Below are 19,364 nucleotides of genomic sequence, written 5' to 3' on the forward strand. Positions count from 1 at the left end.
TATCGATTTCCAAAAAAAGAATTTAAAAGTAGCGAAAGGTGTATATAGTCACCTTGCTTTTGATACCACGAATACATACACTGGTAATTTCCTAGTAATCACATTCCGATATTTTGTTCTGAAGTCAATTATGTTCCACATCAAAGTAGCAAGAAATAATTACAATTTTATATCAGTATTGTACAGATAACAAAACAAACCAAAACCAAAACAAGCCTACATAACATAACAAAATAGAAGAATAATATGTATATCCCATCTCAAAGAAAGAACAATAGTATGTAGATCCTTTATACAAATGCTCTAAGGATAAGGGTGTTATAGTTACCTCCGTGTAATGTATTCTGTGTAATTTTGTTTCATGTCGTATGCCGTAGGTAGTGTAAGGGACGTAAAGCTCAGCCACTTTTATCGATTTCGCTATCGTTATGACATAAAATGAGCAACCATTGAGTGTGATCATATGCCCGTATTGCACCAGTTTGTACTACATATTTTATGCTGCTGTATATATCATTCATTAAGTTGAATTAACTAAGGTTCAGTATTACATTTCAGCTGAAATCGATGGAGGAAGATGCAGCAGTTTTTAAGAGTAACTTTTTTGGATCATTTGGCTTTGACTTATTTGGGGATAGTCCCGAACTAATACGCTTTGATGAGGTGTTCACTAACTTCGACCAAAAAATTGCTGACAATCCCTACGTACTGGCAGCTAACTGCGCCCTCATAGGAGCTCTGATAGTCGGCAGTGTTATCCTCAGGCGGTTCGACAAGAAAGACGAAAATCAGGTCTTGAGCGCATTTTATTCTATATTTCTCATTGCCTACTGCATTTGTATATATGTAGATATATGATACAAGTTATATAATATGAGATTCGATGAATGCTACGTCGGGGCTTGTGTAACAGCACGCAAGTGATCAAGTAAATTATTGGACTGTATCATCAGGCTAGTTCGTCCTTCAAGGATCAGTCAGTGATGGTAGACAGATGTTTCGTCCTTAAAGGATCTCTGTCAGGGGTGGAAGAGACACCATACACCTGTTTTGTCCTTCAAGTACCTATACGTTACGGTAGATACACTATGCAGCTGTTTCGTCCTTCAAGGACCAGTCTGTGATTGTAAAGGAACCATACAGCTGTTTGGTATTCTTGGACTTGTTATTGATGGTAGAGACACCATACGATTGTTTAGTCCTTCTTGGACTTGTTAGTAATGGTAGACACCACATATCGGCAATCGGAATAGTAATAAAAATCAATATATTTATACGAATTTCAATGTGACATGTAATGAAGCGACAACCCTCTTAACGTCCATGATCATAATATACCTCCCATCAATTAAAAAAGATTGAATATTTTTCTTCAAATTCTTAATTAACATTTTCTGCTAAAGTTTCTAATTCGCTGGAATAATCGTTCGATATGTAGATATTAGCGTCGTCTTACTCCTTATTTAAATTGAATCAGAAACACAGGTTCCTTACTAACTTAAGTTTTATGTTTATTCGTGTTTATTACCGTAAAACATTACGGGGTTTAGCTTTGTATGCCATAGTTAATGATTTTCTTTTCCTGAAACTCATAAGTTATACATGAGTAGCTGATGCTATTTTGATAAATTTGATGAATCATTGTTATTTTAGTTCTACGTGATAAAGGATTACTCTTGGGTGCTATCATTAATTTATATATAATGTTTTCCCGATACAGTGGCATTATAAACCCTTGGACGACAATCCATACGATTCGGACAATATATATTTTATTTCCGTACACACTGGACTATGGTCCTCGTCTGTGTTCATGTCCACCCCGTACATTATCATAGAGGGCACTTGTGGTACGACTGGTGTACGAGCCCTGAAGGCTGGACCAACACAGGTAGTGCATTATTCTTTTGAGTCTTTCATATACCTAACGTCATTACTTTAATATACATGACAACGGTACAGTATTGTCAGCAGGTTTATATGTTGTAATTATGTCTTGTGTATTTAAGAGTTCCTTGTGCATAAGTATGACACATCATCTGACAGCTAAACTCGATACCAAGTTAGAATATGAAGAAACATCTTTAAATGTTACGAAGAATTGAATGGAATTGTTCTTATATATACGGTGTGCGCCTTTACTTTGAAATCAGATTTAACGTCAAATAATGGAATAGACTGATAAGTAGTGGTAAACACATGTATGTGAATAAAGCAAAGGACACACCGCTCACGAATTGCTCAAACCACTGTTAATGTTTACATGATTTAATCTATATCTGCGTTTGAATTACAGAACTTATTTCGATGGAAGTACTCTAATTTTGCCATGGAGACAGGCGAAACCCTGGGACCACTGCAGAGCGTTAAGATCTGGCATGACGACCAGTCGGCGAGCCTACATATTGATAAAATTCTCATCGCCGACGGATATACTGGCAGAAGGTAACAAGTGTTTAGTGGGTACATTTTTTGATTGACGTGATATGGAAGCCTCTTATAAATGTCCATTATGTTTAAGACAATTTAAGGAGGAGGTTCATAGCTAAATAGTTATGATGCTTGTGAACACTTTCCAAAGAAATTAGAAATAGTGATGTGAAATTAAATGCAATAGAAAGCAGCCTGTCTTTGGACAATGTATGCAGTAGTCAAATTAAGAGTTCCGATGGTTGTGTGTTATACATAGTATAACAAAATGACATTCAATTTTAATTTATCCTTCAACATAGGTACGTATTTCTATGTGACCAATGGCTAGCCTCGGACAGATCTGATGGTTGTCTTCACCGAACACTCTACCCGGCAGAAGACGAACTGCATGATGGCAAAACGCTCTTCGAAAGTGTCACCAGATTCAACTTTTTTGATGAGTATCTGTGGTTGTCGCTATTTGGGCGACCATCGTTCAGCAGATTTTCCCGAGTACAGCGATTATACTGTGTCAGTTCGTTATTGTCGCTCTCCATGTTAGGCAGCGCTATGTGGTTCAACAGCGGAAGCGATGAACCTTCCTACGGAGTAAAGCTAGGATTCTTTGAATTAAACTACAAACAAATATATGTTGGAGTCATGTCCTCGCTTATATCTTTCCCGCAGCTATCATCATAACCATGATTTTCCGGAACAGGCGTTTCCGCGGAGAGTCACAAAACAAGGGGATGGACAAATATAAGACGGACTTGACGTTCAATGCGAACAAACCTTCTGGTTCACTTCCATGGTTCTTTATATTTGTTGGATATGGAATTGCGACAGGGTGTATAGCTTCTGGGTCATTCTTCACGACCTTGTACAGCATCCAATGGGGAGAAGATATATCGACGGATTGGTTAGTGGCTATAGTATTTGGTGCCAGCAATGAAGTGGCTCTAGTTGAACCAATAAAAGTAAGTACACATTCAGTAGCGCCCTATCATGGCTGAATGGCAATTAAAGATGTTATGAAAGCAATATATGTCACCAATGCAACAAAAAAGGTATTTTCTTGTAACTTTGCATAAAGAATACGATAGTTAGATATAATGCAGCCTACTAAGTGCCGATGCTTTTTTGGTCGTAATGTGTATCAATTGTTCCAGTAACAACTGCAATAGATCAAATACAATGTTACAGATTTATCCACAGAATTGATCACCTTCGTGTGCTCCGCTTGTCTTAAACTATACAAGTATCAACGAAGCAGCCTAGCGGAGAGAGGTGGTAATAAGGGGTGTACATATAATCCAGTCTACCTTTATCATAACTTTTATTTCGCCAGTTATTCAAATACATGTACATGTATCTCTCGTTATTACATTTAGTTTTGTTTGTTTGTGATTTTATGTTATCGTACTCTTTTCTGTTATTTCATCATTGAAAAGTTCGTAAATTTGCGGAGGGTGCACCCTTTTACCTGAATCAACATCCCATTGAACTTTCAGTCTGTACACCTCTTTAATGAAAAGCTTAATTAACGCCCGTTCTGTTATAAAGACGCGTGTATAACCTGATTTCGCACTCAGAAGATTATCGAGGCCATGGTGTCATAACAGCCAAAATAACCAACACAATTATCAGAAATAACGTAACAAATGCGTAAACGAAATTGGATGAAACAATGGCAACCTATCGTATTTGGATAAACTAGGTGTGTACATATTTTGCACCGGTCATTTGTCTGATCAAGGTGTAATGAGTGTTTTAACCAATACGTCTTGAATTCTATAGTGGTTGTTACACACGGCAATATACTTTATCCCATAACTACGCTTGTTCCATAACTGATATGACAAGTGGTAAAATTCGTAACAGTGTGGTATTATTTTACACCGCGGTGGTGTTATACCGCTTTCAAAGCCTCCGATTGGTCATATGTGACCTTCAACAATTCTGATTGGCTAACACCTGGCCTATGACCACGGACTACTTTTACTACTCTCACTTAATCTTTTTGTCATCTGTCATTCAAAAGATCAACGTGGACACGTTTTGTTGATTTGCCGAGGGTCAACTTTGGCATAACTTTCTGAGAGAGGTGTCCTCATGGACAGGTCGATTAGTCTGGGGTTTGAGTCGTGCGAAATAGAATTTGATGATAGGAAAACAGACTACGCGAGGAAATGAGATATTGTATTGATCATGGCGAACCAAAACTGACACCTTCCCCGTGATTCTCGATATACAGTGGACCTCGATACCCATGAATAAATCTTCAAACAAATAACTAATGTACGGCAAAATAGTTAAATCGCTGTACACCTGTTGCCCAAAATTGATGAAATTACTTTTCTTCTACAACAGAATAACCCTGTTCATATACTTGGTTTATGTGAAACTTTCCTATCAGAAATTGTTAATGACACCTTGGTGAACATTGAAGGATTTAATATGGAGAGACGTGACAGACCAAACAGAGTTGGTGGAGGTATACTTACTTATATAAAGGAAATATTCCATATACAAGAAGAAATGATTTGAAAGAAGAGAGGATTGAATGTATCTGGCTGCAAATTAATCCCCGTCATTGTAAAAGTATTCTTGCTATTTATATAGGCCTCCTAGCAGCAATGTCTCATGGATTGACTTATTTGATCATATGACAGACAAAGCTATAACTGAAAATCTAGAGGTATTAATCATGGGAGATTTTAACATGGATCTCATGAATAAAAACAATAATAATCAAAACATCAAATGGGATAATGTCATATCTGTTAATAACCTTACCCAACTTGTTAGCCAACCAAATCGAGTTACTGAAACTACTAGTACTCTTATAGATCATATATACTGTAGTAATCCAGACCTGACTACAGACGTCAGAGTGCCATGCATAACATTAAGTGACCACTATCCAATATGTGTCACTGTCAAATCATCACCGTCTAAACAAGCCACTTTATCACATACTACAATATCCTACAGATGTTTTAAAAACTTTAATGAGCAAAATATTTTAACAGATCTATCATCATCTAACATTAATGAAATCATCCATATTGAGGATCCAAATGAGGCTTTGTCTCTTCTAACCTCGAAATTTTTAGACAAACTAAACAAGCACGCACCAATCAAGTCAAGGAGGGTAAAAAGACCAAAACAGCCAAGCTGGTATAATGCTGATATCTCCAATGCAAGGAACCTTCGAGATACTTACCATAACAAAAAGGATATGGTCAACTATAGACTATGGAGAAACAAAACAAATACCCTTATATTACAGTCAAAGCGTGAACTATTTAGAAATGCAGTTGTAAATAAAAAAAACTTTGTGGAATCATCTTAGTAACATGACTAAATCCACAACCAAAAATCATTTTCCAACAGAAATTGTCATAAATGATGAATACATAACGGAAAAATAAAATATCCTAAATCATCTGAATAAACACTTTGTGAATATTTCTGATGTTGTTAAGAAAAAGCCTTTCAATGAAAAAGATCATATACTTTTCCAAAAACAAGTTAATGAGAAAGTAGGTAACAATCCAATGTTCTGTATTCCACTGATCAAAGTAGATGAAGTTGATGGATACATAAATAGACTTGATGATACAAAAGTAATAGACAATGCTGGAATAGGTCCTAACATTATCAAACTCTGTAAAGACTTAATATCACCATACATAACATATATCATAAATAAAAGTATAAATAAGAATATTTTCCCTGATATGTTAAAAGAAGTCAGAGCAATCCCAATACATAAAGGCAAAGAAAAAGAAAACCCAAACAATTACAGACCAATTTCAATTTTACCAATTCTTTCAAAAATATTTGAAAAACATGTAAAAAAACATCTGTACAAATATTTAACCAAATATCAGATATTGCACAGTTCCCAATCTGGTTTTCGATCTCAGCACTCCTGCCAGACAGCCCTTATAAACTTACTACTGGATACCTGGATCAAGGGAGTAGACGATAGTGACATGATAGGAAGCCTTTTCATAGATCTGCAAAAAGCATTTGACATAGTAGACCACCAAATACTTCTCCATAAAGTTAAACTTTTAAATATATCTAAGATTAGTCTGCAGTGGTACACGTCCTATCTATCTGACATATTCCAGTCCATAAAATCAAATAACCTTATATCCTCCACTAAGATGATAAGAACAGGAGTACCTCAGGGATCTATTCTTGGTCCACTAATGTTTATTATTTATATCAATGACCTACCACTGTATGTACAAAAATGTAATATAGACATGTATGCTGATGACACTACCATATATGTAAAAGGAAAAACAATATCTAGTATTGAACACTATCTACAAGAAGATCTAGGAAACATTTTAAAGTGGTGTGAATGCAATGATATGAACATTAATATACAAAAAAACAAACAGTATGCTTATTGGGAGTAAAAGAAAATTAGCAGGAAAAGACATGCAAATAGAAATACACAATATGGCTATTACTCCTTCAAACTGTCAAAAAGTTCTTGGTATTTACACAGATAAAACATTAAGTTGGACAGAGCAAGCAAAAAAAGTGTCATCCAAATTATCAATATCAATTGCTTTACTCCGAAAAATGAAAAAAATATTTACCTAAAGATGCCAGAAAAATATACTATGATTCATACATATTACCAATTTTAGATTATGCAGCCATAGTATAGGGAAAATGTCTTACAAAACAACAAATTCATCAAATAACAAAACTGCAAAAGAAAGCTCTTAAAATAATGCTAGATAAACCCATGTTAACAGAAAGTCTATCCCTTTTTATAGAAGCCAAAGTCTTACCATTTGAACAAAGAATAAAATATCATACAACTATATTAGTCTATAAAGCCTTGCATAGTATGACACCTGACTATATACGCTCATTAATTAAAACTTGTCAAAATTCGTACTTTTATAACTTGAGGTCAAGTACAGATAACAAACTTATTTTACCCAAACTGCAATTAGAAACAATGTGAAAATCATTTAACTACTCTGGAGTATTGTCATGGAATAATCTTCCACTAGATCTTACAAATATTAAATCTCTTACAACTTTCAAACAAAAAATACGCAATCATTTTCTCTCAAGCTTAAAGTCATAAATGTGTAACTGTATACGATTATTCTATAAGTACCTGCATGTTCATTACTATAACTTTTCCCAATTATATTGTATATATTTCAAGATATCATGTTATCTGTTGATAAATGTATATTATGTTTTGTATGTTGTTATAGAGGGTCATATGGAAGATTAGCACATTCTAAATATGTCACCCTCAGAAAATAAAGTATATATATATATCTAATATTGAAAATCAACTAAGGAGATGTAGATCAAAATGATAAACAACCGGCCTTTGTTGGGTGAACCTCTATGACATACACACTTACAATTGTACAAACTTGTAAAAATGTTTCATAATACTATTCAATGTCTATTTGATCGTAGACGATCCTTATGTCCATGGTACTGGCCTGCATATTTAAGGGGATAGCGAAAAGTTCTATCAGTGAGATGGCACCATTCCAAATCGACAATAGTATTAGTATTGGTAAGTATGATATTACAACTATGCATTTGAGGACGGACATCATCCGTCGCCGCTCCATACTTTACCTCGTCTCCTCATATTTGAGGAAGGCATTCCGTCAGTAAGATGTTCACGCTATTAATAACATTTTAAAACATAATTTAGATTTGTACATTCCCTATGTCTGTTTGATTGCGTTCTATTTCAAAACAAAAGCAAAACATAAATAAATAAAGACCATGCAGTGTGTCTGTCAGTTTTAAACACTGATTTGAATAATAATTATACAAGTTCGGAATACTGAAATGAGTTGAGCCTGTATTAGGGCCATTTCTCGGCAGTCGTAAAAGAGTAAACTCTGATCATGTCTGAATATGAAAGTCGCAAAATCCAACAGTGAGAGATATCTCTTTAAAGTCATTAACTTCATGACAATATGGGCATCTATAACCATCCAGGAATGAACTTTTAGGAAAAAGCAAAATCGTCTTCCTATTTCACAAAATTTTCCAATAAAGTATGGTGGTATCGTATCTAAATTAGTAGTTCAAGTGGCCATGCTTTGTTACAAAGCGTATACATACTGACGGAATTACATGCAACACGTACACTCATGCATGAGTGAGCCTGGCCCCGAATAGCTATTGACAAATACGGTAATACTGCTTTAGCTAAATATAGAACTGCCTCTCAGCACATACATTACACGTATTACAGGTAGTCCACACAAAGCATAGTCACCTTAACTGCGATTTTGGATATGTTGTAATGGACTACCTTGTGAAATAGGAAGACGATAAAAAAACAAGTCCATTCCTGGATTGATTTTGTGTTATATCTTAACTTTATTTAGTAATTTGAACGAACCGTAATTTTCAATGAAAGTCAGATAAATGTTAAGGCCCTTGACTATCTTGTTTATTCTTAACAATGAAAGTTTATTTGTATTGTCTCCCTGTAATTCCACGTTTTCTTTCCCTTCCATTTTAAGGCTTTATTAACAGCGTATTCATGTAGGCATGTTAAATAAAATTGTTCCAGTTTCTCGCAATTATGTTCAATATAATTTGTAGTTCTAAAACAAATACTTAAAAGTGTCAGATTTAGTGCACTGTCCTGGCTTATATCCATACCTAAACATGCCACTCAGACGGGTGTCTGTATCATCCGCACAGGAGCTTCTGCAAAGTATAGTCAATGGCCAGGGGACAATGAAGACTCGGCGAACAAGGCGAGGTTAAAAAAGCTGAGGCTGCTTGACCGACGTCTGTTTATGCACTTCCGTGGATTCCTCGGAAACCTTTTATACATAGGCATACTCGTCTTGATATGCTCACACAACGTGGTAGAAGAAGCTAGCCAACAGAACGCGGAATTGGTCAATTTACTGAAACCTCTCAAGAAGGTACGACAAAGACTCTTTACCTGATGGTATTTATTTAACTAGCATAAACATAACTGATAGTGTTAAGTAATTCAAATGTATTTTCCACTTCTTATTTTATATGGTTATACTGTACATATCAATTTTCCAAATGTGATTATTGCTGTGTGATTGATATACCGAAGCATCCATTACATTGGCAATAATATATTTATTCATTTCGTTATATTTCGTGATACGTATGCTTATGATATATTATGTTGATTACATGGTAAGTTTACGATTTGTCTGGCTCTAAGATGAGGGTTACGCATTTTTTTCGGTAAGAATTTGCCGATCATACTTGCTCATATTTCATGCTAGGCTCCTGATACATTTATACATTGTAGCTGCTACAGGTAAGTCAATATCAGTCTTTGAATGGAGACTTTGGCGTTGTAATCGCAAAAGGTCCGTATTTGTCATTTTTTCATATTAGGTCACATCCACGGTAATATATGTTCTTTTCACAATGTCAATGCTCCGGTGCATCTTGCCTATATTTGTAGTTAATATACAAGTATAAGCTTTAAATGGTACATAAAATGTTCACCATACTGACGTTGCATGTTGTCACGAAATTAACGGTGTGGCTTTAGGGAACGTTACTCAATACTTCATTTGCCACAAAAGTGATTAATTCTAAAACATATTTAACATTATCATATGAATAGATAAACGAAACTGCCGATATATGGGCTTGGTTGAATACAAGGTATGCTGACAACGTGTTTCCTAAAAAGTGGTACAACGGTGACCCCAAATTACCACCGGAGAGGAAGTACATGAGCGATTCGACGAGCTATCGCATGGGTCCAGTGCGACTGCGTCAAATACGGGTCACGGGTCAGTAAATGATTTATTTATTTTTATTTTTGGTTCTGCTTAAAATGTTAATTAAAAACTAGTGTGATTATTGTGCTGGAACTGCTGACGGCATCAGTCGTATTGGTATGGGTTGGACGGGCTATGACGGGCTAAGATGGGCTATGATGGGCTATGACGGGCTATGATGGGCTATGATGGGCTATGCTTGGCTATGACGGGCTATGACGGGCTATGATGGGCTACGATAGGCTATGACGGGCTATTATGGGCCATGATGTACAAGATGATAGATAAAAAGGGGTTGGAATGTTCACAGAACAGAACTCTCAATCGATTGAATGAAGACAGAGGTGAATTATCATTATTAAACATTTAGGTTTGGTCGAAACATCAGCGTAATGATGATAATATTAAAGTATAAACAGAAAGGATAAAAAACGACACCTTTTGGTAACCTGACAAAAGAGCTTGATTTACTTTATGTAAGAACCTCTGTTGTAGTACGGATTTTCCCCAAATGATCAGAAATGGGGTCTTGTTTAACTACTAATAGTAATAGTAATAAGATATCATCCTTTATCCATACTATTTTGCTACGTCAGGTACATGTTACATACCGGATGTGATGCGGAAAGCAATGAATGTGTGCAGACATGAATATAAGGAAGAATACGCAGACAAGGCAGCGTATTGTCCAGGTAAATGCAATTATTTCGTCACTTTACCCTGATATAGAGTGGGCTATAAATATACATTTACATGTCGTGTTGTTAATTAATATCCCATATCCATATTTTCAAATAAGTTCGAACGCATCTCTTTAATGATTAAAGTAATAACAAATACTACATTAACACAAGTTAAATCGAAACCTATACTCGAACTGCTTATCTAAAGACGAATCCACACTCCCGCTGCTGGTAGGAAACCATAGTTTTTTTTTTTTTATCACGGTAACAAAATCCTTTTCCATGATCTCGACCCCTTATTTATTTTCACAGAGCTGAGCTAAGGTGTTGTGTATAGCAATATTTCATAGTCTCTACACCACACAGTATAAAGTGTAGTAAAAGCGTCAGGTCATTATTTGCCGATCCTCCCGGAATCAAACCCAGGGCACCTGGTCCGCTAGTCTTCACATCACCGATTTCGGTAAAGGGAAAGTATTTGTGTAGTGTTGTTGTTCGCAATATGGTCTTATGTGATTGTTCTGCGGACATTGGGCATAGTATTACGAAACTATACGCATTGATCTAAAGATAAATGATTCCCTTACAACCGATAATAAATTAAATGTTTCAATACGAAAGAGTAAATGTACATTGCGATATACGAGGCTGGGATACCGTATAGTACATTTGCATGTGCGTTTGTTTTATTCATCTTTTTGGTGATCGTTACACTGTACCAACAAGCTACTCTTTTCCCCGTTTATGTTATGTATGATGCCAAGACAGAAATCTTATTTGTCTGATAATTATTTCTCTTTCCATTTAGAATGGACTTTGTATCAGGGCTCGTGTGACGGAAGTGGATTTACATATGTTTCCGGGAATGCGACTTCCGCTCTCCCTTATGGTGGGACCTTTGGGACGTACAGTGGTGGTGGATATGTTAAAGACATAAACCCATTCAAGGCAGAAGTCACTCTCGAGATAAATAAGTTGGCGAACAGCAAGTGGATTGATGAATATACTCGATTTGTCGTTGTGGAAAACATGGTGTTTAATCCTAATTCCCGACTTTTTAGTTTGATCAGTATGGTGTTTGAGTTCCCCAGTAGTGGTGGTATCTACCTCACCCCTAAGGCACAGTCAGCCCGATTGTACCCGTATGTAAATGTCTGGGACTACCTAGTTCTGGCGGCGCAGGGATTGTTTATCCTGATCACGTTTATTAGTGTCGTCCTAATGATATACGATGTCTGGAATCTCAAAATGCAGTGTTTCACATCAATAACATTTCTGGGGAAATGTTTGAGTAATGGATTTGCTGTGGCGGCCATTGTTTTGTATATTATCAGGATTGATCGAACAATTTATATTGTGGAGGAGATATTCAATTCAGCGGGTTAGTAGTTAAGAAAGTTGTGTCACACAAATAAGTTAATGAAACAAAGCATGAATCTTTTCAGCACTTTTTGTTATGTAAACGCGATACTCATATTTCGCGCTTTCTGCAATATTTTAAACGTATACATCATATGTAGTGTTGTAATGTGCTGATTTTCTGTTATTTTTTTCTTGTAAGATACCCCATAATAATTGTGTTTAGCTGGTCATTCAAATTAGTGCGCTTTTGTTTGAAAGCTTAACCTCGTATTGTAAAATCCCGAAACATTGTCTTCCTAGTTTATTTAAAAATGTATTATTATCCCTTAGTGTAGCATCCATACCTTAAATGGTATACTTGTTAATTGGTATACTTTGTTAATTGGTATACATTTCATTATTTTCAATATCAAATATATTTTGACAGCAAATTCATCATTGTGGTGACTGTTGAATTTACGATGTATTCTTGTCTCTTTCAGAAAAATTTCTGTCTTTCGAGATTGTCGTCTTTTACGACAACATTTATAAACTGTGCATCAGTGTCGTCCTGTTTGTTGCAATACTGATGCTTCTGAAGCCACTGACCTTCAACTACTACCTGTATATGATGAAGACGTCGATTTTGGTGTCGAAAATGGATCTGCTTAGCTTCAGCGTTATCCTTGGAGTTGCTATGACTGCCTTCGCATGTATCGTCCATTTGTTTATTGGTGCGACGTCCTTCTCATTTATGACTATGGCTAAGTCCTATCTCACCCTGTTTAGGACCTTACTTGCCATGGTGACCTTACGAGAACTCATGGGCAGTACTGACGAATTTGAGACGGAGATCGTTTTTACGATTTTCATATTCACAATGACTCTGATTCTGCTGAATATGTTCATATCTATCCTTAACGATGCCTTTACTGCTGTGAAAGACGGTAGGAGTGGTGGTGCGGTGACACCATTTGATTACGAGCTAAACAAACATTTCTGGGGCAAGATGAACCAGGCATTCAATTGCAACAGTAACAAAAACCCTAATAACACACCTAAAGGTATATGGCAATATGTTTGCTAGTGAATTTGTATATCACTAAGGTTTAATACATGTATGTATAGTAAATTTTAATTTTGTATATGATGATCATTTTATAATGAAATATTACAGATCTTTCTGCTTGAAATGTTAAATTTGTTAACAAAATCCTTTTAGCATATTCTTTATATTACAGCTCAAGACTGTCCAGATTTACAGAGCCAGGTAATATTTTCCATTCTTAGCAATTATTTTAATTGAGGTTAAGATATGACAATTACAAAATATCAATGAAAACTTTTTAACACAGTGCCGGTACATTTATTCGAAAGCGATAGTATTTAAAATCATTTTGTCAAGATTGTCATGAAAAAAATTAACGCGTCAATAATTATTCCATACCTCAATTTTGTTTTTTTTTCTCTGCAGATCGACAGCCTATCCAACATACTATTCTCAAAATCGAGAGAAGAATTGAATGACGAGAAAAGAATTCTTGATCTAATGAATGTAAGTTGAAACAAATCTACGTTTCATTAACAAATTTATAGAATGTTCTTAATGATTCCAGCAATTCACTGGTTTTACCTTCAGAATCGGCAAAACAAATCCACCGAGTGCAATTAGTTTATCACTCTAGTTTCAGTGTTAACGTTCTGGGGTTATATCATCAGAAACCTTGAAATCAACACGGGATTAAGATTTAAAACAAGAGTTTAGGGTCACATATAACACTGAATTAAAAAAGTGGGGTCATTCAACGCAAGCTTTTGCCAAGGCAGCCATTTTTAATTAGGATGCATTTTCCAGTAAAAATTCTACAAATTCTGAATTATTTACCTATTATTTATCCGATCTATCATATTAATCAAAAACTTAATCAGAATAACCAAAATGTCAACATTATCTGTTTTATATCTATCTCGGAACTTCATAATTAACTGGTCAATCAGCGACTGCCAAACATATTATCCGTGGTACAGTCTTGTACAGTCCTTATGCACATGGGCAACTGCAAGAGTCCATTGAATTGATGTTCTGTACCTTTTAAACAAAAAAGTGGCATAATGATATATAAACACAACATAAGTGATGAAGTATTTGATATCTAAATAAGTATATATGATATATTATATACTGAAACGAAAAAGAAACGCAACTTCAAATTGTAGGTTTAATAAAATAATACTTGTGAGCATTATGTTTAAATTTCATATGTAATAGTTAATATTGAATATTGATGTAACATCCTTTAAATGTTTAGAGATTTTTAAGAACAGGTCACTTTGCTAGAAGGTCATGATTGGTAGTACCCTACGTGAATCCAAGTTGAAATGGCAGCAGTTTTGAAACCGTGCCCTAATATCGTGTGTGTCCTCCTCGAACAGTTATCACATCTCTAATTCTTTGTTGCATTGAGTTCATCAGGGCATTGACTTTCCGTATTGGAATGTTATTCCATTCTTGGACGAGTGCATTTGCTAACTGAGGGAGGGTATTTGGGGGGTTACGGCGATTTCGAATTCTTCTGTCTAATTCATCCCACAAATGCTCGATTGGGGACAGGTCGGGGCTATATGGAGGCCAATCTATAGGAACAATGTTCTGTGTCGCAAGAAAGTCTCTACAGACTCTTGCAACGTGTGGTCTCGCGTTATCTTGCTGAAAGGTTAGATGATGCTGCCTAACAAACGGCACAACATGGGGCCTAAGGATCTCATCCCGATAGCGTACGGCCGTTAAATTCCCATTGACTATCACCAAAGGCGTCTTCAAACCATGGGAGATTCCCGCCCAAACCATAACTGATCCACCCCCAAATCGGTCGTGTTCCAAAACACAGGCGTCAGCAAAACGTTCGCCTCGACGCCGGTACACACGTTGACGGCCATCTGCTCGAAATAACGTGAATCGAGATTCATCGGTGAAGAGCATAGACCTCCAACGTCTCATAGGAAAACGTCTGGGCATATGTGCCGTTGCCCATTGCATACGACGTGCTCGACGTTGCGGTGTTAGTGGTAAACCAACGTACTGTCGCCTTGCACGCAAATTAGCCTCACGCAGTCTGTTGATCACTGTTTGGGGATGAATTCGACGGTTATGATTACCAATCGTATTCCTTGCCGTTTCAGCGGCCGTTAATCTCCTGTTACGCAGGTGTGCCAACCTAAGAACCCGGTCTTGACGTCGCGACGTTACGCGTGGACGTCCTGATCTCGGCTGGTCATCGACTCTTCCTGTTGCGTTAAGACGTGAAACTAATCGACTAATAGTCGATTTGTGAACTCTGAATTGTCGAGCGACGTGAAGTTGCGTGTTCCCTGCCAGAAGCATCGCTATAGCACGTCCTCTATCAACCTTTGATAACCGTGGCATAATTGTAAAAGGAATTATTGTTTGCAAAAGTATTGGCGATGATGTGGCTCAATGTTAGTGATGAATTGATACTGGTTTGAATGAAAAAAGAACGCATATGTTTGTACAGGCACGGTTTTTGATGTTTTTACCGCGCCGGAAGTGCATAGGTCTCTAGTCACACTTGGGTGATTTTGAAGATTGGTATGGGTGTTAGGCAGGGTGCATGTTTATTTCCGCGATTTTTATACAGATATGTATATTTAATACAAAATTAATCACAATTTTCCATGTTGCGTTTCTTTTTCGTTTCAGTATATTATTGTGAAATTAACACCATAATATGACTGTTTTAATAGAGACTTGAAACATTTTAAGCATATCCTCAATTCAGGTTATCCAATTTTTTCTATTTTTGTAGTGCATTTCTTTCATAACAATTAATATTATCTTGTGGCTAATCAACACTAGATTGCCAATTTGAAAACTAAACTGTAACCAAAGTTTCCAGAATGAGGTAAGCATTTTGAAAAGATGGAGTAACTTCGATATCTTTTCAAATGTATGAGGATACTATGACTAAATATTCAAGATGGCTACGTATACAATGCTTTATCGACGGCTTATGTAGTGTCAATCTAATTAAGATCCAAGTAATGTCACGTTTCCGAAATGAGATTTTGGTTACTGACAACGGAAGCACAGCACTAGGCATACAACTACCATTAAAAACATCGAAATTCCTGTCTAGTGCAGTGAAAATATAAGATTTTGCAATGAAAATATAAGTTTTGAAATGAAAATATCAGTTTTTCGTTTTTGACAAATCATAGCGAACCTATATATTCACCACATTGAAACTTGCCGATATTTTGGTTATTTTGCTGTATTTCTGATACATTCAGACTAGGTTTTGACAAAATACTCACTTGACTTAGCTATTCATGCACAAAAACTCTTTAATTGCGTTGATCAGTCCTTTCAAAATGGGGCCGTCAAGATGACGTGGAGTAACGTCACAAAGAGTTGACGTCATGAATTATGTTACTGATTCCCGCAAAACGTCTGTGATTTCATGATATGACAATCATTGGATTGTATTAACATATGGCTTCTTTGTTATCTTACAGAAAAGATAAAAACAGCAGGAGGAATCGACTTTGGCTGAGGTTGACCAGTATTGATCCGAATGCGATTTGAAACGAATCATTCATATTCTGGTGTTTCCTGACGACAATTCTTCTATACTGATGCTGATAATGATTTGAACGTGCATAGCATGTGTATTTATTACTATATGAGTGCATCAATCAACATTGTTATGCAAAAACGCATTCATGTCAATCTTAGAGCAACCTGTTTTTGCATTAAATGAAGCACTAGTATTATTCAGAATCAATCAGCTGTTGTTTCTTTTTTAATGATTTGTTTCTATTTTGGCATAGCCATTGTAAACATGTCAATCCACGTCATTAAGCACTGTTTTATTAACAATTATTGATAATAAAATTGACTTTCTATTCATTATAAGAATTTTAATAAAAATAAATATATTATGGTTTACTTACAATTATTAGATGTTTAAACATAAACATTATCGATAAAGCCAATGTACTAGTTTCAAACTATGTACAATAAGACAAGTGGGGACGATGTCATCACAATAATATTAGCCCACGGTTTTTATTGATTGCGTCCGTACACACTAGGGGTTTACAAACATACTTCTTTGAATGAGTTGTTAGTTCACAAACACAGAGTGCTTAGAGTTGAACATTTATTTGACACGGTTAAATGTGTACACATAGAAATTTTCTTAATATCAGCATTTAACAAAAATACAATTAGGTCATTCAGAGGGAAGTTTGGAACAAAGAACTTTGTTTCCTCTGAATACAATATAATCTAAACATATTTCTATTATATATATCATATATTCAATATTTTGATAGCAATTCATTGTAATTAACAGCTTCATGTACATGAAGCTTGCTTGATATCTCTTCCAATTTTAACTCAAAGCATACCTTCAGCGATACTTAGATCTTCATCATTGTAAATAGCTATGTGCAATTCATATAAACAATAAATTATATAGATGGTGTAGATTAATTAGATGAGAAAAAGAAAATAATAATTGAAATTTTATTTTGTTTCAATAAATGTGGATCATCAATTGAAAGAGGCCCTTTGTAAGCATCTGTCACTTGTTCTAATGATGATTGATGTTAATACTACCCAATTAATGATATTGTATTTTATTAATTTGTATATCTTGAACATAAGCAGTTTACATTAGCTACACTGGGAAAAACTTTTAACTGGGTACGTTTGCTGACTAATTTACTTCAAGTAAAGGTAGAGTAGTACTTGCCTTAAATTAACATTTTATACCAGCTAAAGGGAAACATGATATCGAGCTTGTTCTGCTTTGATGACAACATGCCAATGGTATCAACCAAGGGCACATAACTCTAACTGACATAGCCTCAGTGGTTCCTATGTCTACTGTATGTGATACCAAAATAAACACTAGACGCACGTAGTAAGTAATTGTAAGTATTGTTTCATTACATCTCAAAGTGATTTAATGAAACAGAAAGCGTGTGTTTTTTTACATCTCCAAGTGTTTTACGAAAACAAAGCATGTGGTGTTTTTTCATCTTAAGGTGTTTTAATAAAACAGAAGGTACCTATGCTGTGTTTTCTTGTTTTTTTTCTTTTCTTTTTTTAATAATGTAAAGATGGGTTCCAACGTATCAACGCTCAATTTTTGTTCTCAAGAAATTATTTGATTATTTTCCTTAAATGTTTCCTTGACTGCCGAAGTCATTAGTACTTATTTCCTATGCAACGAGTTACTGTAAAAATTGGGAATTAACGAAAATCAAATAACTTAGACAATCTTGGGGGCAAATATCAAATATCTCCTATCTGAAAGGATGTTGTTTTACTTACTTGCTTGATTATACTACTTTAATTATTCTGAATCAACAAATGTAATACCGAAAATTGAGGTTAAATGAATATAATTAATTCAAATCATATATATGTTTACATTAATATGTAGATATTTTCAAATAGATATAAACTATGAACTGTTATGGTAACATTCTACGTAACTCACATAAAGAGCAATTACAGATATATGCCTTAGATATCTACTAAAGGTTCTGACGAACAACTTACTGTGTTGTTGCTGATAAAAAAGAAGGTAGATCTACGCCTGATGTTAACAGGTCTCCTTTTTAAATTGTTCTTTATTGAAATACTGGAGATTCCGAAAGGACAGCTGGATTACATAGATGAAATAATCTTAGCACCCACAGGGCCGTCGAATTTGTTACTGCTGAAACATAGGCATATCAGCAGTATCCAGTAGTGTAAATACCATATCTTACTTTCTGAGAAATAGTCGTAACACAATTAACTGTTAAAATTCAAACTGGTCGTCTGTCAGCCATCTTGGGTTTTTTTTATGTATCAGATATTTACATATTAAGGAAGGCTTCCTCGGCGATATTTCATGTCATGTATCCCGCGATCTGATTGGTTCGCTTTGCCGTCCGCAACAAATGAGATCGCAGATTACATGATTATCTCTTCATTGACCTCTAAATAGAAGACAGGGAAAGAAACTCTTGAATCTTCAGGGGACCACTTTTAAATAGCGTTATTGAGGTACAAAAATCGGCTGTATAGCTATAT

General features: G+C 35.5%; 2 protein-coding genes across 2 annotated transcripts in view; both read left to right on the top strand.

Annotated features, from left to right (window-relative positions):
* The window catches only part of LOC117333372, a 21,853-nt gene extending 18,723 nt beyond the window's left edge, over positions 1-3,130 (top strand). The window contains exons 11-14 of the mRNA XM_033892638.1: positions 559-792; positions 1,721-1,891; positions 2,297-2,445; positions 2,733-3,130. Of these exons, the coding sequence (XP_033748529.1) occupies positions 559-792; positions 1,721-1,891; positions 2,297-2,445; positions 2,733-3,111 (933 nt within the window). The 3' untranslated portion in view covers positions 3,112-3,130. The remainder of the gene's footprint in view (positions 1-558; positions 793-1,720; positions 1,892-2,296; positions 2,446-2,732) is intronic.
* Positions 3,004-18,643, top strand: LOC117333373 (polycystin-2-like). Its single transcript, XM_033892639.1, has 10 exons — positions 3,004-3,389; positions 7,891-7,993; positions 9,148-9,377; positions 10,070-10,241; positions 10,826-10,921; positions 11,721-12,293; positions 12,757-13,317; positions 13,495-13,523; positions 13,728-13,808; positions 16,787-18,643. The coding sequence occupies exons 1-10, from the start codon at positions 3,114-3,116 to the stop codon at positions 16,793-16,795; spliced, it is 2,130 nt and encodes a 709-aa protein (XP_033748530.1). The 5' UTR covers positions 3,004-3,113; the 3' UTR covers positions 16,796-18,643.
* Positions 18,644-19,364: the final 721 nt, after the last annotated feature.

Source organism: Pecten maximus, chromosome 8 (genome assembly GCF_902652985.1).
Source record: "Pecten maximus chromosome 8, xPecMax1.1, whole genome shotgun sequence".
NCBI lineage: Eukaryota > Metazoa > Mollusca > Bivalvia > Pectinida > Pectinidae > Pecten > Pecten maximus.